Consider the following 23,457-nt stretch of genomic DNA (forward strand, 5'->3'; position numbering starts at 1 on the left):
TCTTTTTCCCCAAAGGTATCCTCAACTCTGACCTTTGTTTTTATTTTTTATTGATTGATTGATTTCTTTTGAGATGCAGTCTCGCTCTCTTCACCTGCCACCACGCCCGGCTAATTTTTGAGTTTTCAGTAGAGATGGGGTTTCACCATGTTGGCCAGGCTGATCTTAAACTCCTGACCTCAGGTGATCCACCTGCCTGGCCTCCCAAAGTGTTGAGAATACAGGCGTGAGCCACTGCACCCAGTCTGACTTTTATTACAACAGGTTCACGTCACATGTTCTTGAACTGCATGGGAATGGAATTACACAGCATGTACTCTTTTGCTTTAAATTCTTTTACTTAATAGTCACTATGAGATTCATTAATGTTATTGTATGATTTCATAGTTTTTTTTTTCTTTTAACTACTGGGTAGCATTCCACTGTACGAATATGTCACAATTTACTTACGCATCCTAGTGTTAGAGATCTTTGGGGGTAAATTTCCACCCTGCACTGGTATGAATGAAGTACATGTCTTTTAGGGGACACAGGCATTCATTTCTGCTGGGTATTTACTCTCAGGAGTAGAGGTGCTAAGTCATAGGGTATGTGTGTTTAATTTTAGCGTTGCCAAACATTTTCCCAAGATAATTGTATCAATTTACACTCCCACTAAGCATGTGTGGGAGTTACAGTTGTTCAACATCCTTTCCATTTCTTAGTATTGACAGTGGGTTAAGAGCTAGTCATTACAGTGTGGGTATGTAGTGATATCTCATTGCGGTTTTACATTCCAGTTCTCTCTGATAAGCAGTGATATTGAGTACCTTTTCAAATGTTCACTGACTGTTTTGATATTCTCTTTTGTTAACTATTCACCAAACATTTTGCCCATTTTTAAATTGCATCGTCTTTTTCTTATTGTAGTTCTTTCTACATTCTGGATATGAGTCGTTTGTTAGATACATGTGTTGCAACATCTTCTCCCATCTTTGACTTTCTTTTTATAGTTAAGAATATACCTCTTAAAAAATATATACCTCTTAAAGGTATAGGCTGATAATAGGCTTTAATAACGTCCATATCATCACACTTTCTTTTAATAGCTAGTGCTTTTTGTGTCTTGCTTAAGTATCTAAGTATCTTTGCCTACCTCAAGATATTTTTCTCCCAGGATTTTTTGGGGATTAAATTATAATTTTTTTTTTATTTTGAGACGGTTTCCCTGTCACCCAGGCTGGAGTGCAGTGGTGCAATCTCGGCTCACTGCAATCTCCCCTCTGGGTTCAAACAATTCTCCTGCCTCAGCCTCCCGAGTAGCTGGGATTACAGACACTCGTCACCATGCTTGTCTAATTTTTGTATTTTTTTTTATTAGAGACGGGGTTTCACCATGTTGACCAGGCTGGTCTCGAACTCCTGACCTCAAGTGATCCACCCACGTCGGCCTCCCAAACTGCTGCCATTACAGGCGTGAGCCATCGTGCCCAGCCAAATGATGACATATTTAAAGACTCCTGGGATAGTGATTGGTATATGTGAAGCACTCAAAAAACAAAAAACAAAAAAAAGACTGAAAGAACAAATAGGAAAACAAATAAACATGTGGCTCTGATAAAACATTCATTATGTGCTTTAGTTTCTTAGATATGTCCTGGTAATATTTATAGCACCATGAGGAAACACAGGGATGAGAAACGTTGATCCTGAGGTGGTGGGAGACGGGAGAGATGTCCTGAGGGTGGTCGTCATGACTCCCCACAACAGAGGCTGAGACTCTGGAAAAACTCACAGAACCTTTGACTCGAAGTCATCGCCAAGCCAGTCAAAGGCTCTGTGGTGCTTTTGCTGGTTCTTTTCTTGATCTAGCCACGTCCATGTCCATGGATCACATCTTGGGAACCTCCCTGTGCTCCGTTTTAATTATTCCATGATCATTATTTTTTTCTCCTCTATGACCCCCTCCCACCCAAAATATTTTTTGATACCCAATCTATGGCCACAGCCATCTTGTCCTGCCATGGCGTCCTTGGTGGCTTCCTCTGTGACCCACTCCGTGGCCTCCTCCATGTCCATAATGCCCGCCATGATTTACTTCATGGTCGTCTCCATGGATGTGGCTCAGCTCATGGCACACTCCATGCCCAAAGCCGTGCGCTCCTCCATGCCCCATCTCAAGGTCTCCTCCATGAGCCAGTGCATCTCCCAGGCTGTGGAAAGTCCCAGAGCCCAGGCCCAAGTCCGGGTCCAGACCACGGCCAAGGCTGTGGCCATGGGGGTAATAAATACCACTATTTCTCAGGGGGAAGCAAAGGTCTCTCTAAAAGAAAAAATAACATATATTGATCAATGAAAAGTCAGTGTCCTCTCCCTAATCACCATACATGCCTGTTTTCCCCAGTGTCCGATTTTCACTTTTCTGAACTGCCCGTTTTCTCTTCTTTTTACCACCATCCTTACTATGATCTGTGTCTCTGTCTCTCTTTCTCCTTGTTCTTTTTCTCTCTCTGAGACAATAAAGTTCCCTATTATCTTATTCACATATCCTCTTTCTGTGAATACTCAGGCCTCACTCTGTAGATCATGTTATGTGTTTTTGGACTTTCAAGACAAAGGTATATCCATACCCCTATGTGAAAGGCACAGAGACACACTTGAAAGACAGCTTTCTCTCTGTTTGGTCAGCTAAGGAAACTGAGGACAGGTATGTGGAATTGGCATGTGCCACCACGCCCAGCTAATTTTTGTATTTCTAGTACAGACCAGTTTCACCATGTTGGCCAGGCTGGTCTCAAACTCCTGGACGCAAGTGATCCGCCCACCTTGGCCTCTCAAAGTATTGGGATTACAGGCATGAGCCACCACACCCAGCTGCTTTTTGCTTTCTTTATAATAATGTCCTTCTTGTTCTCTCTGAGTAGTTAATGAAACATCTTGGCATTTCTAGTCTACCAACTGATCTGAGGAAAATGAAAAAGTTATTCATCTTTTTTTTTTTTTTTTTTTTTTTTTTTGAGACAGAGTTTCGATCTTTTGCCCAGGCTGGAGTGCAGTGACACAAACTTGGCTCACGGTAACCTCTGCCTTCTGGGTTCAAGCGATTCTCCTGTCTCAGCCTCCCAAGTAGCTGGGATTACAGGTGCTCGCCATCGCGTCCAGCTAATTTTTGTATTTTTAGTAGAGACGGGGTTTCACCATGTTAGCCAGGCTGGTGACATGGCGATCCACCTGCCTCGGCCTCCTAAAGTGCTGGGATTACTGGCATGAGCCACCGTGCCCAGTATTCATCTTTACCTATGCAAAAAAGCATCAAAGAAGAGAATCTCACGGACAGCAAGAGCTAAAATTGGTAATGAGCTCACAGAACTCTCACTTCCTAAACCTCCTTCTTCCAGAGCAAAAATAATCTAACTTTCAGATATTGTATTATGAAGAGACATGATTTTCTTTAAGTACCTTATTTTCTTTTCCCCCCTTTCACATGATTTCCCTTCACTTTGGCCCCCAACTCCATCTTTTCCCTCCTCTTTTTCTACTTTGCATCTCACTTTCTCTGACTTACAGATTCTTTCTGGTCCTTATATCAGGCTAGGTGACTCTTTTCTTCTGAGGACACCAACTTACTCCCCTCTCTCATTCTGGATTTCTCCAAAGCACTGCTGACATGATTGCCCCCACCATTCAGACCGTCCTTCTCGCCAGGCTCCCCTACAAACCCACGCTGGGTACTCACCAGGCAAAAACTCAGTCCTACTGACAATCCAACACCAGTCACGACTGCAGCCAGGGAAATGAGGATGATAGCCCAGGGCTGTAAATATCCACTTGGCTTGATCACACTTGTGGGCATGTGGCTCATGCTAACTGTGTTTGTGATCGTGGACATGGGGCCTGTTTCCTGGGAGGTGGTGCTGGTTGGCTCACGAGTGGATCCTGGGGAGGTCCTGATGCCGGGGGCTGAGGTGGTAGATAACGCTCCCATAGTAGGTGTACCCAGGCCAGAGGTGTTTGGGACTATTCCCGGCACATCATGGCTGGTAGCCGAGGCCGTGGACTCCATTCCAGGGGCCATGGTGACAGAGCTGGAGGCAGTGGGTCTGGTTCCAGTGGTCCTGGTGCCTATAAAACAGGTCACACAAGATGATGCATTTGTAGCAGAGATGATTAAAGGGGAATGGGGGTGCTTAGAGCAGAGAGGGATGAACCTAACAAACCTATGGTGGAGGTGGCTCAGGAGAGGGGTGTGGGGAGAAGAGATGGTAGAAAGCAATTCAGCTGTGGCCATATCCCCGGAATAGAGGTGGATGTCATACAGAGGAGGAAGTAGAATATGTCTGTCACCTGGTGGGGTTGGTGATGGAGGAAGCAGAAGGTTGGGGAAATGTGACCATGATGGGTTCAGAAGTGGAAGATCTATTTGACTTCGGAAGCAGCCACCCAAACAGAAGAGGGCGGCGTGATATAAAGGGATGACTTAACAGCATATGCAGTGACCTGGATCAGAATGGAGCCTATTGTTCTAAGTGAAATAACTCAGAAATGGAAAACCGAACATTGTGTGTTCTCACTGATATGTGGGAGCTAAGTTCTGAAAATGCGAAGACATAAGAATGATGCAACGGAATTTGGGAACTTTGAGGGAAGAGTGGGAGGGGGTGAAGGATAGAAGACTTCAAATATGGTACAATGTATCCTGCTCAGGTGATGATGGGTGCACCCAAATCTCACCAATCACCACTAAAGAACTTACTCATGTAACCAAATACCACCTGTATCCCAACAACCTATGGGAAAAAATTAAAAATAAATCAAATTAAATCAAATAAGTGGGTGGGCTGGTATACAAAGTGGCAGGCCCTGCTTCTCTTGTGACTGTAGTCACTGGGAGTAAGGAGGGTGCTGGAGGAGGAGAGGACAGAATCGGACTGACTCAAGGGTGTGGCAGTGGCCGTGGCTGGGACAGAGGTGACTTCATCTACCACACAGCGATGCAAAGGTGAGGTGTGTGTGCTTGGGCAGATGTGGGAGGATCTGACCCAGGTGGAGAAGGCTGCTCACAGGGACAGGAGAGGGTGGGCTCAGACGGGTGCAAGCGAGAATCAGCACAGCAGAGGTGGTGGCGGCAGCTTAGGTAGCAATGGGTGTGCTTAGGTCAGAAGTGGTTAAAATGTGATCACAAACAGAGCCCGTCACCAGAATAGAGGTGAGCGTGCTCAGAACCAAAACGATAGAATCAGATGCAACCGCCTTGCTGATGACAAATGCCAGAGAATGAACAAAACTGTTTGGTCTCGTACTGGAGCAAAGGTTGTCACACGTTTTCTCTAAAGGTCCAGACGGCAAATACTTTAGGCTTTTGGGCCATGCAGTCTTTGTTACAAATACACTGAAAAGCAGAAAAGCAGCTGGAGACAAAATGTAAGTGAATAGGCATGATGATATTCCAATAAAACTACAAAACCAGGTAACAGGGGAGACTTGGCTCATGAAATGTGGTCTGCCAGCCTCGGGACTAGGGTCAGTATATTGGTAGGAGGCGGTGGTGTCACAAATGGTGGGTTGAATAGAGATGATCTACTTGGCAGAGAGTGTTTCACACAACTGTGATGGGCAGTAAAGTTGAGGTGGGCTTGCTGGAGGAAGGTGCAACAGATATAGTGCATTTGTGTTTCATTGTATTGTGGTTCTGATTGCAATGGAAGTGGTGGGCAGTTTAAATTAAAAAAAAAAAAAAGGTGAAATCAGAGTAGAGGCAATTAGGATCCCAGAAGAGGAAATTTTATCTGTGTGCTGGCTTGACTCGAACCAGAGCAGAGATGATAGAAAGAGGTGAACAGCTGGTGGTTGCCATCAGAGTCAAAACGTGTGGGCTCAAAGAAGACATGGGGGTTAGTACCTGACACAGCTATGTTGGTGATGTGCTGAGTAGAAACGTCAGTGGCCTTGGTGGGTACAAAAGTGGTGGCCGAGACAGTGGTGGAGGCTGCAGTAGCTGCAGAAGATGTGTTAGGGACTGTGGTGGTCTCAGAGCCTGTGAAGAAATTTGCAGTGGGCTTAAAGCTTGTAGTAGAAAGCATGGTGGTCTCAGAGCCTATGATGAAGCCAGTGTTGGTCTCAGAGCCTGCACTGGGGGGTGTGGAGGTCTCAGAGCCTGCAGTAGAGGCCGTGGTGGTCTCAGAGCCTGCAGTAGAGGCTGTGGTGGTCTCAGAGCCTGCAGTAGAGGCTGTGGTGGTCATAGAGCTGTCAGTAGAGGTGGTGGTGGCCTCAGAGCGTTCAGTAAAGGGTATAGTGGTCTCAGAGCCTGTGGTAGAGACTGTAGTGGTCTCCAAACCTGTGCTAGAGGCTGTGGTGGTCTCAGTGCCTGTGGTAGAGACTGTAGTGGTCCCAGAGCCTTCAGTAGAGGTGGTGCTGATCTCTGAGCCTGTGATAGAGGCTGTGGTGGTCTCAGAGCCTGTGGTAGTTACTGTAGTGGTCTCAGAGCCTTCCATAGAGGTGGTGGTAGTCTCAGAGCCTGTGGTAGAGACCATGGTGGTCTCAGAGCCTTCAGTAGAGGCTGTGATCTCAGAGCCTGTGGTAGTGACTGTAGCGGTCTCAGAGACTTCAGTAGAGGCTCTGGTGGTCTCCGAGCCCATGGTAATGACAGTAGTGGTCTCTGAGCCTGCAGTAGAGGCTATGGTGATCTCAGAGCCTGTGGTAGTGACTGTAGCGGTCTCAGAGACTTCAGTAGAGGCTCTGGTGGTCTCAGATCCCATGGTAATGACAGTAGTGGTCTCTGAGCCTGCAGTAGAGGCTATGGTGATCTCAGAGCCTGCGGTAAAAACTGTAGTGGTCTCAGAGCTCACAGTGGTGGTCTCAGAGCTTGTGGTAGAGACTGTGGTGGTCTCAGAACCTTCAGTAGAGGCTGTGGTGGTCTTAGAGCCCGTGGTAGTGACTGTAGTCGTGTTTGAGCCTTCAGTAGAAGTTATGGTGATCTCAGAGACTGCTGTAGAAACTATAGTGGTCTCAGAGCCTTCAGTAGAGGCTGTGGTGGTCTCAGAGTCTGTAGTAGAGGCCGTGGTCTCAGAGCCTGTGGTAAAGTCTGTGGTGCTCTCCAAGCCTGCAGTAGAGGCTGTGGTGGTCTCAGAGCCTGTGGTAGAGGCTGTGATGGTCTCAGATCCTGTGGTAGAGGCTGTGGTGGTCTCAGAGTCTGCAGTAAAGACTGTGCTGGTCTCAGAGCCTTCAGTAGAGGCTGTGGTGGTCTCAGAGCCGGCGGTAGAGGCTGTGGTGGTCTCAGAGCCTGTGGTAGAGGCTGTGATGGTCTCAGATCCTGTGGTAGAGGCTGTGGTGGTCTCAGAGTCTGCAGTAAAGACTGTGCTGGTCTCAGAGCCTTCAGTAGAGGCTGTGGTGGTCTCAGAGCCTTCAGTAGAGGCTGTGGTGGTCTCAGAGCCTGCGGTAGAGGCTGTGGTGGTCTCAGAGTCTGTGGTAAAGACTGTGGTGGTCTCAGAGCTTGTGGTAGTGACTGTAATGATCTCTGAGCCTGAAGTAGAGACTTTGGTGATCTCAGAGCCTGTGGTAGAGGCTGTGGTGGTCTCAGACCCTTCAGTAGAGGCTGTCGTGGTCTCAGAGCCTGCAGTAGAGGTTGTGGTGGTCTCAGAGCCTCTGGTAGAGACTGTAGTCATCTTAGAGCCTTCTGTAGAGGTGGTGGTGATCTCAGACCCTTCAGTAGAGGCTGTGGTGGTTTTAGAGCTCATGGTAGTGACTGTAGTAGTCCCTGAGTCTGCAGAAGAGACTGTGGTGGTCTCTGAGTCTGTGGTGGAGACTGTAGTCATTTCAGAACCTTCAGTAGAGGTGGTGGTGGTCTCAGAGCCTTCAGTAGAGGCTGTGGTGGTCTCAGAGCCTGCAGTAAAGTCTGTGGTGATCTCCGAGCCTGCAGTAGAGGCTATGGTGGTCTCAGAGCATGCAGTAGAGACTATGGTGGTTTCAGAGCCTATGGTGGAGACTGTAGTCATCTCAGAGCCTAGAGTAGAGGCTGTGGTGGTCTCAGAGCCTTCAGTAGAGGGTGTGGTGGTCTCAGAGCCTTCAGTAGAGGGTGTGGTGGTCTCAGAGCCTGTGGTAGCAACTGTAGTGGTCCCAGAGCCTGTGGTAGAGACTGTGGTGGTCTCAAAGCCTTCAGTAGAGGCTGTAGTGTTCTCAGAGCTCATGTTAGTGACCATAGTTGTCTCTGAGCCTGTAGTAGATGCTGTGGTGGTCTCAGAGCCTGTGATAATAACTGTGGTGGTCTCAGAGCCTGCAATAGAGGCTGTGGTGGACTCAGAATCTGTGATGGAGACTGTAGTCATCTCAGAGCCTTCAGTAGAGGTGGCGGTGGTCTCTGAGCCTGCAATAGAGGGTGTGGTGGTCTCAGAGGCAATCGTAGCAATTGTAGTGGTCTCTGAGCCTGCAGTAGAGGCTGTGGTGATCTCAGAGCCTGCCATAGAAACTGTAGTGCTCTCGGAGCCTTCAGTAAAGGCTGTCATGGTCTCAGAGCTTGTGGTGGAGCTTGTAGTCATATCAGAGCCTTGAGTAGAGGGTGTGGTAGTCTCAGAGCCTTCGGTAGAGAGTGTGGTGGTCTCAGAGCCTACAGTAGAGGCTGTGGTGGTTTCATAGCCTATGGTAGAAACTGTAGTGACCTCAGAGCCTGCAGTATAGGCTGTCAGGGCCTCAGAGCCTGTGGTAGCAACTATAGTGGTCTCAGAGCCTGCAGTGGAAGCTGCAGTGGCCCAAGATCCTGTGGTAGAGACTGTGGTGGTCTCAAAGCCTTCAGTAGAGGCTGTGGTGGTCTCAGAGCCTGTGGTAGTGACTGTAGTGGTCTCTGAGCCTGAAGTAGAGGCTGTGGTGGTCTCAGAGTCTGTGGTGGAGACTGTAGTCATCTCAGAGCCTTCAGTAGAGGTGGTGGTGGTCTCCGAGCTTGTAATAGAGGCTGTGGTGGTCTCAGAGCCTATGGTGGAGACTATAATCATCTCAGAGCCTTCAGTAGAGGTAGCGGTGGTGTCCAAGCCTGCATTAGAGGCTATGGTGGTCTCAAAGCCTGAAGTAGAGGCTGCAGTGATCTCTGAGCCTGCAGTAGAAACTGTGGTGGTCTCTGAGCCTGCAGTAGAGGCTGTGGTGGTCTCAGAGCCTGTGGTAGAGGCTGTGGTGGTCTCAGAACCTGCAGTAGAGGTTGTGGTGGCCTCAGAGCCTTCAGTAGAGGCTGTGGTGGTCTCAGAGCCTTCAGTAGAGGCTGTGGTGGTCTCAGAGCCGGCGGTAGAGGCTGTGGTGGTCTCAGAGCCTGTGGTAGAGGCTGTGATGGTCTCAGATCCTGTGGTAGAGGCTGTGGTGGTCTCAGAGTCTGCAGTAAAGACTGTGCTGGTCTCAGAGCCTTCAGTAGAGGCTGTGGTGGTCTCAGAGCCTTCAGTAGAGGCTGTGGTGGTCTCAGAGCCTTCAGTAGAGGCTGTGGTGGTCTCAGAGCCTTCAGTAGAGGCTGTGGTGGTCTCAGAGCCTGCGGTAGAGGCTGTGGTGGTCTCAGAGTCTGTGGTAAAGACTGTGGTGGTCTCAGAGCTTGTGGTAGTGACTGTAATGATCTCTGAGCCTGAAGTAGAGACTTTGGTGATCTCAGAGCCTGTGGTAGAGGCTGTGGTGGTCTCAGACCCTTCAGTAGAGGCTGTCGTGGTCTCAGAGCCTGCAGTAGAGGTTGTGGTGGTCTCAGAGCCTCTGGTAGAGACTGTAGTCATCTTAGAGCCTTCTGTAGAGGTGGCGGTGAACCCTGAACCTGCAGTAGAGGCTGTGGTGGCCTCAGACCCTTCAGTAGAGGCTGTGGTGGTTTTAGAGCTCGTGGTAGTGACTGTAGTAGTCCCCGAGTCTGCAGAAGAGACTGTGGTGGTCTCTGAGTCTGTGGTGGAGACTGTAGTCATTTCAGAGCCTTCAGTAGAGGTGGTGGTGGTCTCAGAGCCTTCAGTAGAGGCTGTGGTGGTCTCAGAGCCTGCAGTAATGTCTGTGGTGGTCTCCAAGCCTGCAGTAGAGGCTGTGGTGGTCTCAGAGCCTGCAGTAGAGACTATGGTGGTTTCAGAGCCTATGGTGGAGACTGTAGTCATCTCAGAGCCTAGAGTAGAGGCTGTGGTGGTATTAGATCCTTCAGTAGAGGGTGTGGTGGTCTCAGAGCCTTCAGTAGAGGGTGTGGTGGTCTCAGAGCCTGTGGTAGCAACTGTAGTGGTCCCAGAGCCTGTGGTAGAGACTGTGGTGGTCTCAAAGCCTTCAGTAGAGGCTGTAGTGTTCTCAGAGCTCATGGTAGTTGTCTCTGAGCCTGTAGTAGACACGGTGGTGGTCTCAGAGCCTATGATAATAACTGTGGTTGTCTCAGAGCCTGCAATAGAAGCTGTGGTGGACTCAGAATCTGTGATGGAGACTGTAGCCATCTCAGAGCCTTCAGTAGAGGTGGTGGTGATCTCTGAGCCTGCAATAGAGGGTGTGGTGGTCTCAGAGGCAATCGTAGCAATTGTAGTGGTCTCTGAGCCTGCAGTAGAGGCTGTGGTGATCTCAGAGCCTGCCATAGAAACCGTAGTGCTCTCAGAGCCTTCAGTAAAAGCTGTCATGGTCTCAGAGCTTGTGGTGGAGTTTGTAGTCATCTCAGAGCCTTGAGTAGAGAGTGTGGTAGTCTCAGAGCCTTCGGTAGAGAGTGTGGTGGTCTCAGAGCCTACAGTAGAGGCTGTGGTGGTTTCATAGCCCATGGTAGAAACTGTAGTGACCTCAGAGCCTGCAGTATAGGCTGTCCTGGCCTCAGAGCCTGTGGTAGCAACTATAGTGGTCTCAGAGCCTGCAGTGGAAGCTGCAGTGGCCCAAGATCCTGTGGTAGAGACTGTGGTGGTCTCAAAGCCTTCAGTAGAGGCTGTGGTGGTCTCAGAGTCCGTGGTAGTGACTGTAGTGGTCTCTGAGCCTGAAGTAGAGGCTATAGTTGTCTCAGAGTCTGTGGTGGAGACTGTAGTCATCTCAGAGCCTTCGGTAGAGGTGGTGGTGGTCTCTGAGCTTATAATAGAGGCTGTGGTGGTCTCAGAGCCTATGGTGGAGACTATAGTCATCTCAGAGCCTTCAGTAGAGGTGGTGGTGGTCTCCAAGCCTGCATTAGAGGCTGTGGTGGTCTCAGAGCCTGAAGTAGAGGCTGCGGTGATCTCTGAGCCTGCAGTAGAGACTGTGGTGGTCTCTGAGCCTGCAGTAGAGGCTGTGGTGGTCTTGGAGCCTGTGGTAGAGGCTGTGGTGGTCTCAGAGCCTGCAGTAGAGGCTATGGTCATCTCAGAGCCTTCAGTAGAGGTTGTGGTGGTCTCAGAGCCTGTGGTAGTGACTGTGGTGGACTCTAAGCCTGCAGTAGAGGCTATGATGGTTTCAGAATCTGTGGTTAAGACTGTAGTGGTCTCAGATCCTCTAGTAGAGGTGGTGATAGTTTCAGAGCCTGCAGTGGAGACTCTGGTGGTTTCAGAGTCTGTGATAGAGGTCGTGGTGGTCTCAGAGACTTCAGTGAAGACTGTGGTTGTCTCAGAGCTTGCAGTGGAGGCCTTGATGGTCTCAGAGCCTATGTAGAGGCCATAGTGGTCTTAGAGCCCGTGGTGGATACCATAGTGGTCTCAGAGCTTGTAATAGATGCTGTGGTGATCTCAGAGCCTGTAGTAGAGGTTGCAGTGGTCTCAGAATCTGCAGTGGAGGCTGTGGTTGTCTCAGAGCCTGCAGTGGAGGCTGTAGTGGTCCCAGAGCCTGTGGTAGAATATATGGTGGTCTCAGAGCTCATGATGGAGGCTGTGGAGGTCTCAGAGCCTGTGTTAGGGATCGTAGTGGTTTTAGAGACTGTGGTGGAAGCTGGGGTGGTCTCAGAGCCTGCAGTGGAGACTGTGATGGTTTCAGAGCCTGTGGTAGAGGCCCTGGTGGTCTCAGAGCCTATAGCAAAGACTGTAATCATCTCAGAGCTAGCAGTGGAGACCTTGGTGGTCTCAGAGTCTATGGTAGAGGCCATAGTAGTCTCAGAGCTCATGGCAAATGCCATGATGGTCTCAGAGCCTGCAGTAGAGGTTGTGGTGATTTCAGAGCCTGTGATAGAAGTCATGGTGGTTTCAGAGCCTGAAGTAGAGGCTGTGGTAGTCTTAGAGCCTGCAGTAGAGGTGATGGTGGTCTCAGAGACTGAAGTAGAAGCTGTGGTGGTTTCAGAGCTTGTAGTAGAAGTTGTGGTGGTCTCATAGCCCATGGTGGAGACTGTGGTAGTCTCACTGCCTGTGGTAGAGACTGTGGTGGTCTCATAGCCTTCAGTGGACATGGTGGTGGTTTCAGAGCCTGCTGTAGAAGCTGTGGTGGTCTCAGAGCCTGCACTAGAGACTTTGGTGGTCTCAGGGCCTACTGTGGAGACTCTGGTAGTCTCAGATCCTGCCATGGAGGTGATGGTGATCTCAGAACCTGAAATAGAGACTATGGTGGTCTGAGAGCCTGTGGTGGAGGGAGTGTTGGTCTCAGAAGCTGCTGTAGAGGCTGTGGTGGTCTCAGAGGTTTTGATGGGGACTGTAGTGGTCTCAGAGCCTGTGGTTGAGGCTGTGCTGGTGTTAGAGGCTGCAGTGGGGGCCAAAGTCATCTCAGAGCTCATGCTGGATGCTGTGATCATATCAGAGTCTGCAGCTGAAGTTGTGGTGTTCTCAGAGCCTGACATGGAGGTGGAGATGGTGGTGGTCTCAGAACCTGCAGTAAATGCTGTGGTGGTCTCAGAGCCTGTGGTAGAGATTTTAGTGGCCTCGGAGCCTGCAGTGGTGGTGGTGGCGATCTCAGAGTCTGTGGTGAAGGCCACAGTAGAAGCCATGGTGGAGGCTGATGTTTTCTCAGAGCCTGTGGTAGAGTCTGTGGTGATCTTAGAGTCTGAGTCTGTAGTTAAGGCCATAGCAGAGTCCATGGTGGAGGCCATGGTGGTCTCAGAGCCTGTGATGGAGACTGTGGTGGTGTCAGACCCTTTTGTGAAGGCTGTGGTATTCTCAGAGCCTGAGGTGGAAGACAAATAAGGTGGTGGGAATGGATTAAGAATGATTTGCAGGTTTAGAGTATAGTGTTATTTTAATATACTCAATACTGTTTACTCATTTATTTATTTAGATATTGAGGGCTTAATATGTACTTGGTATTTTACTAAACTCCTGTTAGCAAAAGAGATATGGGCTTATAATTTAGTAAAGAAGAGTAATACAACATAAAAAAATACAAATACACATTGGCTTAAGTGCTGTTAAAGAAAGCAGGGGTGCTGCTTTAGATACTATATTCAGAAAAGGTCTTTCTGAGAAATTGGCATATGAACTGAGAGCTGATAAGAAGGTATAAGAAGGATAAGAAGGCAGCCATTTGAAAGGCCGGGAGAAAGATGGCATAGATCTATAGCATAAGCATAAATACGCTGAGTTGTTAATGAGTTTGATGTGATCCATGAATAAATACCATAGTAGAAAATACCATAGTAGAAAGGTTAAATTTCATCTCAAATACAATGAGGACCCACTGGAATAACATACTCTGATTGATTTTTCTTTGTTTTTTGTTTGTTTGTTTGTTTTGTTTTGTTTTTGTTTTTTGTTTTTTAATCTCAGATTCTTTTGTAGCAAGTATAACACAAAGAACCCTTTTCCCTGAATCATCTGGGAGTTACTTGGTAACCTCATATCTCCTTATCCTTCAATACTTTATCTATTCTCATACACAACCATAACACAACCATTGAGATCAAGACATTCACATGAATATATTGCTGCCACCTGATCCTTAGATCCCTTTCAAGTTTTGTTAGTTGTCCTAATAACGTCTTTAATAGTAAACAGTTCAATTCAGAATCATGTGTTGCTTTTAGTTGTCTTGTCTCTTTAGTCTTCTTCAGTCTGGTGCAGTTCAGTCTTCCTTTGATCTTCATAACTTTGAGCCTTTGAAGATTACAGGCCAGTTACATTATAGAATTTTCCTTAAATTGAGTTTTTGTAATTTTTCATCACGATTACGTTCATGTTATTAATCTTTGCCAAGAATACCATCGAAGTCATGTTGTATTCTTTTCTTTGCATACTATCAGGTAACAGATAATATCAACGTGTCCCATCATTGATGATATTCTCTTGGATTACTTGATTAAGAAGGTATATCCAGGCAGATTTTTCTCCCCTTGTAGTTAATAAGCATTATGTTATGATTATAATTATGAAGTGTCTTTGTTTATTTCTAATAATACACCTCTTCTTAAGCCTATTTTGTTTGATATTGAAATAGTCACTCAATTTTTTTCAATTGATGGCAGCATGGCTAACATATAGTTATGGCTGTATCTTTCTTCCTCTTATTTTTACCCTTTTTTGCCATATTTGTAGTTATAGTTAGTTAAAATGTATTTCTTGGTTGATTATTTAATTGGGGTTTTCTTTTTTAACCAATGTGTCAATCTCTGCCTTTTAATTGGGGTGTCTGGACCATATACATTTAACGTAATTATCAGTATATTGGGTCTAATTCTTTTTGAGAGACAGAGTCTTGCTCTGTCACCCAGGCTGGAATGCAGGGGCACAATCATGGCTCACTGCAGCCTTGACTTTCAAAGCTCAAGCAATCCTCCTGCCTCAGCCTCCCAACTATCTGGTACCACAGCCATGAGCCATGATGCCTGGCTAATTATTTTTTAATTTTTATTTTTTGTCAAGATGTGGTCTTCCTATGCTGCCTGGGCTTGTCTCGAACTCCTGGGTTCCAGCAATCTTCCTGCCTCACAGCCCCACAAAGTGCTGGAATTACAAGTGTGAACCACTGTGGCTTGCCCCTAGTTTAATAGTCTTGATATTTGTTTTCTATTTTTCTCATCCGGACTTCTTTCCTTTTCCTCCTTTTTTCCCCTACTTTTTTTTTTTAAATTAAATGAGTTGTTTTTTTTTTTTAAACTTATTGTGCCCATTAGATATCCAGGAGACTGTTTGCTGGCAGTTAGAAACCAGTTTTTAAGACAGAGAGAGTCTTGTTCTGTCACCTAGGCTGGAGTGTGGTGGTGCAATATTGGCTCACTGCAACCTCCACCTCCCGGGTTCAAGAGATTCTTCTGCCTCAGCCTCCCGAGTAGCTGGAACCACAGGCATGTGCCACCATGCAGAGCTAATTTTTGTATTTTTAGTAGAGACAGGGTTTTACCATGTTGGCCAGGCTGGTTTCTAACTCTTGGTCTCAAGTGATCCACCTGCCTCCGCCTCCCAAAGTGCTGAGATTACAGGTGTGAGCCACGGTGCCTGACCCTGAGTCTTTTTTATGACCCCATTTTATTTTCACTATTAGCCTATTAAATATCATTATTATTTGTGTGCCATTGCTTTAAGATTTACGATATACATCTTTAATGTATCACTGTCTACCTCCCAGTGATCTCATACCTCTTCATGTAAGGGCATGATAGTCTTAACACGGTATGCTTCCATTTCCTTCAGCTATCCCTTCTGCCACTGTTGTCATACATTTTATGTCTACATATGTTATAAGCCTCATAATTCATTGATATTTAAGTATATTATATTTTGAGAAGAATTTAAATGAAAAAAATCTTTTCTTTTTACCCACATATTTATTGTTTCCAGCACACTTCCTTTATTACTTTGCATAGATCTGAATTTTTTCTTCCTGAAGAACTTTCTTTTACATTTAAAAAAAGTGTCAGTTGGCCGGGCGCGGTGGCTCACGCCTGTAATCCCAGCACTTTGGGAGGCCGAGGCGGGTGGATCACGAGGTCGAGAGATCGAGACCATCCTGGTCAACATGGTGAAACACTGTCTCTACTAAAAATACAAAAAATTAGCTGGGCATGGTGGCGCGTGCCTGTAATCCCAGCTACTCAGGAGGCTGAGGCAGGAGAATTGCCTGAACCCAGGAGGCGGAGGTTGCGGTGAGCCGAGATCGCGCCATTGCACTCCAGCCTGGGTAACAAGAGCGAAACTCCGTCTCAAAAAAAAAAAAAAAAAAAAGTGTCTGTCTCCAGGAGGTGGACTTTTAGTTTTAGCTTGCCTGAGAAAAGCCTTCATTTCATCTTCATATTGAAAATATTTTTACTCTGTGTAATTCTAGGTTGACAGAATACCTTTTCTTTCAGCATTTTAATGATGTTGCTTCTTTATCTTCTGGTTTTTCACAGAAAGTCTGTTATCATGCTTGTCTTTGCTCCTGTCTATATAACATGTCCTTTTTTTCTAGCTGGTTCTAGGATTTACCATTTATCACTGATTTTTAGTTATTTGATTATGTTGTACTTTGGTATGATTTTTTAAAGTTTATTTTGCTTGATATTTGTTGAGTTCTTGGGATTTGTGAGTTTATAGTTTTCATCAAATTCAATTTTTTACAGCTACTGTTTCTTTAAACGTATTTTCTGTTCCCTTTGTTTTCTGGAACTTCAATAATACATAGTGTAGACAAAATGTTGTCTCACAAATCACTGATATTCTATTCATTTATTTTCAGCCCTTCATGTGGGACCATACTCCCTCCACTCCATACTCCCTCTCTAGCTTGAAGTATAGAGACCAAAACAAATATCCCTATGAAGCAAAGCCAGAGACAACTGAGTCAATGCAAATAGCAAAACCAACTTAAAATGTCCTCAGGAAGATAAGAGAAAGTATAGCACCCACGGAAAAAAACACAAACAAATAAAAGGTGCCATTTAAAAAATGATTGTACAGAAAAAAAAAGATCTCTTTGAAATTAAAAAAAAAAAAAAAAACTCAAAATTTACTAGAAGGATTTGAAGACAAGAAGCTGAGGAAATTTCCCCAAAAGGAAAATAAAATGACAGAGTTGGAAGACAGAAGAAGAAATATAAGAAAATTAGAGGACAGTCCAGGAGGTCAAATATCCAAGTCACAAGATTTTTCAGAAAGAACAAAGAAAATGGATGAGAGGCAATTATCAAAGAAAAAATGCAAGAAAATTTCCCAGAACTGACTAATACAACTTTTTACTGTACAAATTCCTAACACAATGAAAGAAGAATCTATACTATGGTTCCATATCATGAAATTTTAGAACAGTAGTTTTAAAAATATGAAATCCTCCAGAAGAAAAAAAACATGGGTCTCTTATAAGAGGTCAGTAATCTAAATGATATCAGACTTCACAATCTAGAATCTAGAAACAGTGGATTGCCGGGCGCAGTGGCTCAAGCCTGTTATCCAGCACTTTGGGAGGCCAAGGTGGGTGGATCACGAGGTCAAGAGATCGAGACCATCCTGGTCAACATGGTGAAACCCCGTCTCTACTAAAAATACAAACAATTAGCTGGGCATGGTGGCGCATGTCTGTAATCCCAGCTACTCAGGAGGCTGAGGCAGGAGAATTGCCTGAACCCAGGAGGCGGAGGTTGCAGTGAGCCGAGATCGCGCCATTGCACTCCAGTCTGGGTAACAAGAGTGAAACTCCATCTCAAAAAAAAAAAAAAAAAAAAAAAAAAAAGAAACAGTGGATCAATGCCTTCAAAATCCTGAGGAAAAATCACATCCTTCCTAGAATTTTATAACCAGCTAAACTATGAGTCAAATGTGAGGGTGGAATAAGGTATTTTCAGACATATAAGGTCTACGGACAGGTAGGCCCATTTTTCTCTTCTTCCTGGGCACATGGGTAATTTACATTTCTCAACCTCTCTTGTAGCTAGGTAAGGCTACATGCCTAAGCCCTAGTCAGAGGCCCCTAAAGTGAAGGAACACATAAAATTTCCACTTCATTTGTTTAAGAGTAAATACCTATTCCTTGATTTCTGTTTGTATACATATTTTTATTTTCTGCATATTATCATGTTTTGACATTTTAACAAACTTTTCTAGCTAGGGAGAGACAACACCTCCCTGGGCTAGCCAATTCTTAGAAGCAGCAAAGGGCCTAGCCAGGAGCATGAGCTGAGTTGCAAACTAACCATTTCAGAGCCAACACTCTTCGATCTGGCCCATACACCCGTACACTCCAGGAAACAATATTTATCTGCCTTAATCATTCCAAAGCCCAGTACCAGGCAACTAGGTAGTAATCAGCCATATAGTTCAAAGAACACAGGAATTATTCAAACCAGCCAATCCTAAACTATTCATCCTGCCCTTCCTTGCCTTTCCCACAGAAACCCTAATAAAAGGAAAAACCTAAACCTTTCCCTCACTCCTGTCTTCTGCCTCCTGACTACCTTGCTGTCTTTCTCAGGTGGTCTGGCATGGCAGTGCCATGCCTCCTGTCTCTAGGGCCTGTGAGCGTTTCCTTTTGTGGCTGCACCTTGACTGACTGTATCATAAAATAACACAAAATACTGTTCTTCTACCCTCTCCTTAGGCTGAAATGATGATGACACTGGAAACTATGTGTTGAAGATGGAAGAACCATATTCACCCAGGGTCCCTGAATGACTGCATGGAACAGAGCTCCCACCATCTTACAATACTCATCTTAGGATAGGTACAAACAAGTTTATTTTCCAAAGTCACTTTTGGGATCTCCTTGTTACAGCCGCTTAGCATTATCCTAACAGTGCATAGGTTTTAAAATAATTTACCACCCTAAACTCTCTCTCAGGAAGCTTCTAGAGAAAGTCCTGCTCCAAGATGAAAAAAAAAAAGCCAGAAAAAAGATTAGATTTCCAGAATGTTGCTGAATACAAATTGCAGGACAAGAGACCTAGTGAGCAACCAGTACTGGTTGGACAGAGGCTTCCAGACAGAATTGCTCAAGAGAAAACGGTGAAACTGATAGATTGCTTCATGTGTACTGAAAAGGCAGGGACACTCCTGATGGAGGTTTTAGGATGAATTAATGATACATATGAAGAAAACTACGGAAATTTAAAAAATGCAGTTATTATTAATCTGTAGAAAAACAAAAATCACAAGAATGGACAACCATCATAATGTAATTATATGACCCAGTTATAAATGTTACTAGAGGTAACATTTATTATTATAATGTAAACACTAAATACTAATTTAACACCAAAAATTTGACACAATCATTTGGGGAGAATTGTGAGCTGGAACGTGAGACGTAAGTGTGCGGGGGGAGAGGTCTAACCTAAATCCTCCTTTTCGTTAGAAGGAAGAAAATAAATCATGCCTAAAGCAGAGGGGGGAAAAAAAAAACAGAAAAAACCCTCAACCAACAAGGAAGTATTAGTAATAGGAGAATTTATGGCCAGGTGCAATGGCTCACGCTTGTAATCCCAGTGCTTTGGAAAGCTGAGGTGAGAGGTTCACTTGAGTCCAGGAGTTCCAGGCTGCCGTGAGCTATGATGGTGTCACTGCACTCCAGCATGGGCAACAGAGCGAGTTTCTAAATAAATAGATAAATACAGCATGAAGGGAAATGCCAAAAAGAACCCTGGGAAGCAGGACTCAAAGAGTAAGAAGCAGTTGGGGGAAGACTTGTAGGACTACAAGTATTTCTTTTTCAGAACTATTTACATGCATTACCTGGTAAAATTAACAAATGATTGGGAGGTGAGAGGTGACATAGCAAACGTGGGGAAGGCCTTCAAGAATGGGGGTGAGGAAGGAGAGTGGAGGGAGAGGCAGTGGCTGAGGAGTGATGCAGGGACACTAGGAAGGACATCATTCAAACAGTGTTTAGTCCAGGGACCTCTGGGGTCACACTGTCTCAGAAACCCACCCCATCCCACCAAGCTTACTGAATCAGGATCTTGCTCAGTCGGGGCAGAGGGGTGGTGCCAGGGCCTGGAAACCCAAGTTTTTAATAATCTCCTTGGATGACCCTTGTGCACACAGACTGGAGCTTGTTTGGATGCTGATGGAAAGAACTCGAGAAAGGTAAAGCAAGTTGGGAGGGGAAGAAGAAACGCACTGAGCAAGGCCCCCGAGATGGCAAGAGGGTGAGAAGGCGCCCAGTGTTCAGATGGAGGAGTGGTCCCTGCTAATCCACCGTAACAGGGCTACGCGAGACACAGTGGGTCACTTCACAGATCTAGCGGTAGGAAAAGAGGAGGGGCCTGTCAGCACTTGCCCACTTCTTCCCTTTTGTAAGGAAATATTATTTAAGTCTATGTTTCACAGTAGACCGAGAGTTCCAAGGGGCCAAGATCATGGCATTTCCTGCTCCATTCCTCACCGTGGCCCAGCCTGGAGCAGTGCCAGGCCCAGAGTAGGAGCTGTATAAATGTTGTTGAATGACTATATGAATGACAGTTTATTCTGAGGTAAGGGGACTCTTGTTTAAAATCAGACAGATAAGACTGGAGTTAGGGATTAAGAAATAACAGGTGGATCTGGAAGGCGTGGGTAGGTAGAGAACAGCTGAAGCATTCAGGATGAAGGCAACAGGAAAGGGAAGAAAAAGAATGCCGAGGGAAGAAGTGCTGGAGCAGGCGAAGGAGCAAATCCCGAGTGGGGTGCAGGAAACAGATGCATACTGAGGAGGAACAGGGAAGCACCCCAAAGCCTCCACGTCATCCAACCTAGACCTTCTCTTTCAGCCGCACCGCCCACTTCCTGACATGCCATCCTACAGTAAAGGCAATGGAATGGATGAGCAGATTAACCTGGTGTCTCAAAATCAGGAAAGATACGGGGATGTAAGAAATCAAAGATGGGAGTGAACGGAACTGTCTCAAACAGTCTGTTGGAGGCACATGGAGCCCAATTCACTTCTCCCCTGGGCTGTTTCCTTTTACAGCCACCGCTGATCCAATGCCAGAGCCAACCCCCCAGTGGCCAACCTCCAATTTGTTTCTATCGAGGAAATTCTCAGGGGATTAGACATGGATTTGGAATCAGGCAGCATCCAAAGAAGAACTGAAGCAAAAAATCAAACAACAGCAGAAGTCGGTGTGGATGCGGTGATCAGGGAACACGTCTACACCACTGGTGGGAATGTAAACTAGCACAGCTCCTAGGGAAAACAGTGTGGAGACCCCTTAAAGAACTAAAAGTAGAACTACCATTTGATCCAGCAATCCCACTACTGGGTATCTGCCCAGAGGAAAAGAAGTCATTATACAAAAGAGATACTTGCACACACGTTTATAGCAGCACAATTCGCAACTGCAAAGTCATGGAACCCAAATGCCCATCAATCAATGAGTGGATAAAGAAACTGGCATATGATGGAATACTATATATCCATAAAAAGGGAAAAATTAACAGCATTTGCAGCGACCTGGTTGAGATTGGAGCCTATTATTCTAAGTGAAGTAACTCAGGAATAGAAAACCAAACATCATATGTTCTCACTGATATGTGGGAGCTAAGCTATGAGGATGCAAAGGCATAAGAATAATACAACGGACTTCGGGCCCTAGGGAGGAAGGATGTGGGGTGAGGGATAGAAGATTACAAATGGGGTGCAGTGCACACTGCTCAGGTGATGGGTGCACCAGAATCTCACAAATCCCCGCTAAAGAATTTACTCATGTAACTAAATATCACCTGTACCCCAATAACCCATGGAAAAATAAAACAAAGAAGGATTGAAGGATTTTTACAGGACTTTAGACTGAGATCCTGGTTTTAATTTGGAATTAAGAATGCTGTTGGAACTAGAATTTTCCAGTTAAAAACAAAACTTTTAGGCAAAATACAAAGGAAAGTAAAAGTCTCACCTGCCCCACCTCGCCAGCACGGCCCCACCTCTTGTGCCCACAGCCACAGCCTAGGGAGACTAATACAGATTTGCTTCTAATGTAGCATCAGAGTCATGGTCAGGGGAATTGGGATCAGTATTGGCTTTTGCAGAAATCGGCGAAAACAAAAAATCATCTTTGTTTCTGGAAGAAGAGTCCTGCCTGGGCAGGGGACCCCCATCTCTGCTTCAGGCCTTATGTGGACTCCATGCCCCTCTCCCTCCTTAACTGGTAAGTCACTTACTGGGTCCCAGAAGTCCAAAGAGAAGCAGCCATAGAAACCAGAAGGCAGGAGGGATGTTTTCTCTTCTCATCGCTAAAGGATGCACACAGAAGTTGTCATTTGGATGCCTGGGTTCCAGAGGAAAGCTAGGCCAAAGAGGCAGAGAGACAAGGGGCAAACCCCCTGGGCCTTGATAGAAAACAAAGTCGTGCAAAAAGACCCAAAGGCCAGCCAGTGCCAGGGCAAGCCTTGCAGGCAAGTGGGATGGTTGGGAGGAGTTCCCAAATTGCTCCACGGTTTGGCTTCGTATTTTTCTTCTTTTTTCGTCGCAAGCATATCTGTGGCATTTATAGCTGACACTGAGTAAGGGAGGTCAGAGCTTTGGGTCCTCCCTCCCCAGGGAGGGGCATCTCCACGCCGTGCTTTCTGCAGGGCCGTCTGGAGAGGTGTACCCTAGAGGAATCAAGGCGGAGGAGAGAGTCAAGTCGGCAAGACCAGAGGGTGCACACATGAGAAGGGGCAGGGAGGGAGGCGGAAGGAGGGGATCAAACTTGTTGGAGTGGAAGGGACCCACCCTTTGAACCAGAGCTGACCTGAAACCTGTTTTCCCTGGGTATGCCTCATTTCCAAAGCAGGGGGGACCTTTGTGGAAGAAAGAAGGAGGAAAAGAAGAAAAGGAAGCAGATGGGTGATAAAGGTCAATAGCATCTCTCCGGGGGAAGCTGGGGATTTGGAGAGTGAGAGGAGCATCAGGACACATGCCCAGTTTTCTCCAGTGCTCCTTTCCAGCTGCAGAGCAGCATATCACTGTGTGAATGATACCTTCCACTTTCTATGAACTCTCCAAGGGTGGGGAAGGTGGATGCTGAGTGAGTCTCACTTCTAGTTTCAAGCAGAAGTGAGTAGGGAAGAGGATGGGGCAGAGAGCTATTACTTTCCCTGAGTCGATCTTTGGCAATGGCTCTTAAGCAGAGGTCAGGGACTCTAACTCACCTGGGTCCCTATTTCTAGGCTCACAACTGGCAGTTAATTGAAATTTACCGTGTAACTCAGATACGCAAGGAGAAATGTAGTTTGACTTGCTATAACTCACCCAACTTAGTTTTCAGACTCTGTTTTCCACCAATGGTGGAGAGGGCTGGGGTAGGGAATGGGGATATGGGTTTAAGCTTGCCAAATCTTGGTGATTAAATTTCGTTTTCTTTTAAAAGTGTCTCTGTGTGGTTCTAATTATATGAAAGTCAAGTACAGGGAAAAATCAGTTGATGATGATTGAAGTCAATATACTGACTACCTCTAGGGTGTCATTGCTGGGGAGGAGGCGGGGGAGGCTTCCGGGGTGATGGGAATCTGGCACATCTTGGTCTGGAAAGTGGGTAGGTGAGGGTAGGCATGTGTTAAGATTCAACAGTTGGCCAGGTGTGGTGGCTCATGCCTGTGATCCTAACACCTTGAGAGGCTGAGGTGGAAGGATTGCTTGAGCCCGGGAGTTCAAGACCAGCCTGGGCAACATAGCAAGACCCTGTCTCTATTTATTTAAAACAAATGAATTAAATAATTAAATAAAATTCGATGACTTGAGCACTTATGTGTCCACTCTGCACATTTTACTGGGTGTATTTTAAGC

The 23,457-nt window shown here is 46.0% G+C and overlaps 1 protein-coding gene across 1 annotated transcript; it reads right to left on the reverse strand.

Moving 5' to 3' along the window:
• Positions 1–1,975: 1,975 nt before the first annotated feature.
• On the reverse strand, positions 1,976–21,921 carry MUC22 (mucin 22). Its single transcript, XM_074397104.1, has 13 exons — positions 21,852–21,921; positions 12,626–12,978; positions 11,989–12,370; positions 10,722–11,269; positions 9,899–10,220; positions 9,029–9,688; positions 8,189–8,938; positions 7,079–8,068; positions 6,842–7,021; positions 6,314–6,523; positions 5,879–6,193; positions 3,716–4,101; positions 1,976–2,302 (listed from the first exon to the last, which is right to left on the reverse strand). Exons 1-13 carry the CDS (start codon positions 21,919–21,921, stop codon positions 1,976–1,978), a joined length of 5,493 nt encoding a protein of 1,830 aa, XP_074253205.1.
• Between the last annotated feature and the right edge of the window lie 1,536 nt (positions 21,922–23,457).

Source organism: Saimiri boliviensis, chromosome 4, assembly GCF_048565385.1.
Source record: "Saimiri boliviensis isolate mSaiBol1 chromosome 4, mSaiBol1.pri, whole genome shotgun sequence".
Lineage (NCBI taxonomy): Eukaryota > Metazoa > Chordata > Mammalia > Primates > Cebidae > Saimiri > Saimiri boliviensis.

Excerpts from the sequence above, each read along its gene's own strand:
- MUC22 (XM_074397104.1), bottom strand. The coding sequence starts at position 21,921 with ATGAGAAGAGAAAACATCCCTCCTGCCTTCTGGTTTCTATGGCTGCTT. Across the intron at positions 12,979-21,851 it reads CTTTGGACTTCTGGGACCCA|GCTCTGAGAATACCACAGCC; the intron begins GTAAGTGACTTA and ends CTTCCACCTCAG. Across the intron at positions 9,689-9,898 it reads CACCACCACCTCTACTGAAG|GCTCTGAGACCACCACAACC; the intron begins GCTCTGAAATGA and ends TCTCTACCAGAG.